Genomic DNA, 4,492 nt, shown 5'->3' on the forward strand with positions numbered 1-4,492 from the left:
ATCAACTACCTTCCATGCGTTACATTCTTTTGAAGGGCTTCCAATTCTTAATTCATTGCTTTCTTCCATTTTGGATCTTTCAAAGTATCCTGCACGTTACTAGGAATAGATACAATAGATAATTGATTTATGACAAGTACATGTGACTCAGAAAGGCTATGGTTAGACATAGAGTTAGCTATACCGGTATTTGGCGGTGGCTTTGATGTCTGGTTCATATTCTTTTTAGGAACTCCCTTACTAGTTCTTTGTGATTGTCTAGGTTCAAGACTTTCTAACCCAACAGATTCATTAACGGTTATAGGAGGTACCTGAGGCGGATCATTCTGATCGAGATCTTTAGTTATTGATGTAGAAGGGGAAATGTCTTGTACTACAGTTTCAGATACATCCAGATCATGTGCTTCTGTCTCTACTGCTACAGGATCAATTTCTGCTTTAGGAACTTCAAATCGTTCCTCCAAGTGTTCCAAGTCCCCAAAGACATCAGGATTCCCTTCACCGGCACTCTCCCCCTGAAGGGAAGACTGGGAAACTCCCCGAAAGTACGGGGGTGAATTCATGGAATGAGACATCAAGAGATATATGCATCTTGTCAGTAATTGGATCATAACACCTATACCCTTTCTGAAACTCGGCATAACCCACAAAAATACACTTCTTCGCACGAGGATCAAGTTTACTTTATTCTGGTTGTGGGATATGGACATAAGTTGTACATCCAAACACCCGAGGCTCCAAGTCAGGCATGGATGGGATGGACAAAAGTATATGGAGTTTCTGATAAGGATTCTGGAACTCAATTACCCGTGAGGGAGTACGGTTTATAGCATAGGCTGCTGATTTCACTGCTTCACCCCAATAGGATCGAGGTACATTCATGCCAAACAAGGAAGCACGAACAACTTCCAACAACTGTCTGTTCTTCCGTTCTGCTAAACTATTTTGTTAGGGGGTACCAGAATTGGAGGTTTGATGACAAATTCCAATTGACCGGCAAAATTTAGACATGAGACCATTCACAAATTTGCCACCATTATCAGACTGAAAAACCCTAATAGATTGTTGATACTATGTCGCCACCATTTTGTAAAAACCAGTAAATATCTCATATACATCATTTTTGTTTTTCAGTAATGACACCCAAGTCATGCGAGTGCAATCATCAATAAAAGTCACATAATAGCGAACTCCAAAAAAAGAAGAAACTTTGGCAGGACCCCAAACATCAGAATGAATTTTCATAAAAGGAACAAGACATCTATTAAAACTTGGTGAATATGAAATACGATGGCTCTTGGCGGTTCACAAATATCACAATGAAACTTCGGAATCACTACCAACCGAAAATAACTGAGGTTGCAATCTCTTAAGATAACTAAACGAAAGATGACCTAACCTACGATGCCATAACCACACAACTTTTTTTGCATTCTCGACCCTATTGACCTGATTAGCTTGCCCCAGAGAATTCTTTTGTTTCTCTCTAGTTTCTGTCAAATCCAGATAGTACAGTTTCCCCCTTCTAACACCATAACCAAGGACTTGTCGAGTCAGAATGTCCTGAAAAACACAGAAGGATGGATAGAACGTCACAGTACATGTAAGTGCTAGAATGATTTGACAAACAGACAATAGATTATAAGCAAGGGATGGAACAACTAAAACAGATTCAAGAGTGAGGGTTTTAGATAACACAATAGAACCTTTTCTGCTAATCGGAGTTGGAGTGCCATCTGCAGTAGAAACAATGGTTTGAGATGAAGCTCTAAGACTTTCCATAAGGCTAGGGTCATTTGTTATATGGTCAGATGCACCCGAATCAATTATCCATGTACTATTCGAAATAACCTTACCATTCATACCTGATTGAGTTACATTAGCCGAAGCATAGTCTGGATGTCCATGCACAGCATTAGCAATAGCAGCCTTGCTTATATTCTTTCGTGGTCTCTTTGTGAAGTCTCACCAATCAGGATAGCCAATCACTTCATAACATCTCTCCTTGCTATGACCCAATTCTCCACAAACACTGCACTTTTTATCTGCATAAGGATTGGATTTACCTTTAGGATTGCGTGAAGACCCAGAGAAACCGGGTGGAGTAATTGTCTTGCTATGAACAGCCAAGACAGATGATTCAGTTGATACAGAGCCCCATAGCCTGTTTCTCCGATTGCACCTTCGAAATGTAAGCAAAGCTTTGCTCCAAGGAAAATTTAGGGTCCTTATTGAAGAATCTCTCCACGACTGATCATATTCTGAATCGAGTCCATGCAAAAATATATGAACCCACAATTTGGACATTGTTGACGTGTCTTGGACTACAGCTGCAACATTGTTATTCTGGGAGGTCACCCTTTGATCAATCTCCTGGAACATGGCCACCAATTCGTTGTAATAGGAAGGAATATGTCTCCCATTCTCCTTTGCTACAAAGCACTTCGTATTCAATTCAAAAATTTGAGTTTCATCAGAGTCATCATAGAAGGTCTTCTCCACAGCCTCCCAAATATCTTTTACAGTAGGAAGACGAATATATCGATCCATAAGAGAAATCTCCATAGAATCAATAAGCCAACTTTGCACCTTTTCATTGTCTGTTGCCCAACCTTCATATTCGGTCGAATTCATATCCGGTTCAACCTTTGCGCCAGTTAAAAAACCAATCTTTCCCCTTGTTCCAATACGCATCCGCATGAGAGGAGTCCATATGGTATAGTTGGACTCATCTAATGAAATAGATTTTGGGAACGCGGAGTTGTCTTGTGGAGTGTAGTGGTGATGAATGACGTTGGAAGAATTGTTGTGATTTCTTTTTGCAAATAATAGTTTTTTTTTTAAAAAAAAATGAAGTAGAGCAAACAGTGGAGTGATTTTTTTATCTAAGCGTTGGTTCCTCCAAACGCTCCAAGGGAATTATCAGTCACACACGTCTCATTTTTTCCACAAACAAATGGTAGTTACACCTCACACAAAATTCTCAAAATTCCAGATTTTACTAGTTTGTCCCTCATATGTCATAACTAATAACTAGAATGGAAATAAAAAAGGAAAAGGAAACAAAACAAAAAATAGAAATCAAAATATGAAAAACGCAAGAGAACAAGAAGATGATATTATTGTTATTAACACGTTTTTGCGGGAAGAAGATGAAGAAGAAATACACATGTTTGTTGGTTTAGGGTGATATTGGATACACCTATAAAGACACTCCCGTACCCCAACTTTAAAATAAATAAATAAAATGATTTTAGACATATTTAGCTTCCTAAATTATCCTTGATCTCCTTCTATTTGAAAATTTTAAGCTAGGAATTTGCTTCAGCACTCAAAGATTCAAAGTCACGGTTTGATTCGGTTGGTGTCAAGCTAATAGCTATTGGTGTTGGCACGCCTAACAAAGGCAGGATACTAGCTATAACAACCCGTCTTTTTCTTTTATTTTTTTCCTAGTATAATAATAATAATAATAGGTAAAACAAAATATATGATAACTATTAGTTAAGGATAAAAGCCCCGTAGGTAAATAGATAACTTTCATCCTTGTTTTTCGGTGGGGGTTTTTAAAAAATAAAAAGGAGATTCTCACGTAGAGTTTTTGGAAAAAAAACACAGAGAGTTATACACAGGAAAAAAAATAAGAGACGGAAGGGAGAGTAACATCAGTGAGTGGTTGTTGTTTGAGAGTAAAAAGAAAAGGTTTCGAACGAGGAAGATCGTCTTTTTCACGCGACAGTCGACTTCGGTCTTTCGGGGTTTTTTCCGCTTTCGGAAATCTAACTGTTCTGTTTACAAACAGTGAGTAGTCTGAAGATGTTCTTTTAAATTTTTGTTTTCTGCTAATCATGTCCGTTATAGTGATTTCCTTATTTGATATATTGTAACTTTGTTAATGGTGCCGGCTGTTAGATAAAATTTTGAAGTACTGCAGTTATATAAAATTCTGACGAAAATCATAATTTCATGATTGTTATACTGTGATGATGATGAGTATGTGTATTAGTAAATACCCAATTCATTGTTTAATTTGACTCGCATAGAATTTCTATTACTAGGGTTTGGTTTTATTGCTCCTGATGGTCTGTAGGATTTTGTTGGTGGTTGGAAAGTGTTTTGTGGTAATGAGATGACCTATATGGGTTTTGTGGGTTGCCGGGGGATGATTGGTAGTGGTGGAATTGTTGTAGGAGTGCTGTAAGCTTTGAACAACCATTAATGGCGTCCCCACAAGAACCAAACCGTCCTGATTTTTGTGTTGTTTGAATGATTTGTTTTTTTTTTTACTTTTGCTGTGATGTTATATTGTTGGGTTAATGTTGATTGTTGGTGGCTGATTGGGTGCTGGAGAGGGGGCGATTGAAGCTTGAAGAAGCATTAATGGCGAGTCGAGTGCGAGTTGTGAAGTGTGAGGGTATTGAGATTTTATGGTATAGAAAGATGGGGTTTTGAGAGAGGAGTAAAACCGTGGGGTTTATAGTAGAGTAGGGTT

At 38.1% G+C, this 4,492-nt stretch overlaps 1 protein-coding gene across 1 annotated transcript; it reads right to left on the reverse strand.

Moving 5' to 3' along the window:
* Positions 1–1,965: 1,965 nt before the first annotated feature.
* Positions 1,966–2,694, reverse strand: LOC147512312 (uncharacterized). The gene has a single exon (XM_086598703.1). It carries the CDS (start codon positions 2,692–2,694, stop codon positions 1,966–1,968), a length of 729 nt encoding a protein of 242 aa, XP_086454829.1.
* Positions 2,695–4,492: the final 1,798 nt, after the last annotated feature.

This window comes from Coptis chinensis, chromosome 3 (assembly GCF_015680905.1).
Source record: "Coptis chinensis isolate HL-2020 chromosome 3, ASM1568090v1, whole genome shotgun sequence".
In the NCBI taxonomy this organism is placed as follows: Eukaryota; Viridiplantae; Streptophyta; class Magnoliopsida; order Ranunculales; family Ranunculaceae; genus Coptis; species Coptis chinensis.

Bases quoted from the DNA above. Each gene is read 5' to 3' on its own strand.
- LOC147512312 (XM_086598703.1), bottom strand. From the start codon at position 2,694: ATGCGTATTGGAACAAGGGGAAAGATTGGTTTTTTAACTGGCGCAAAG.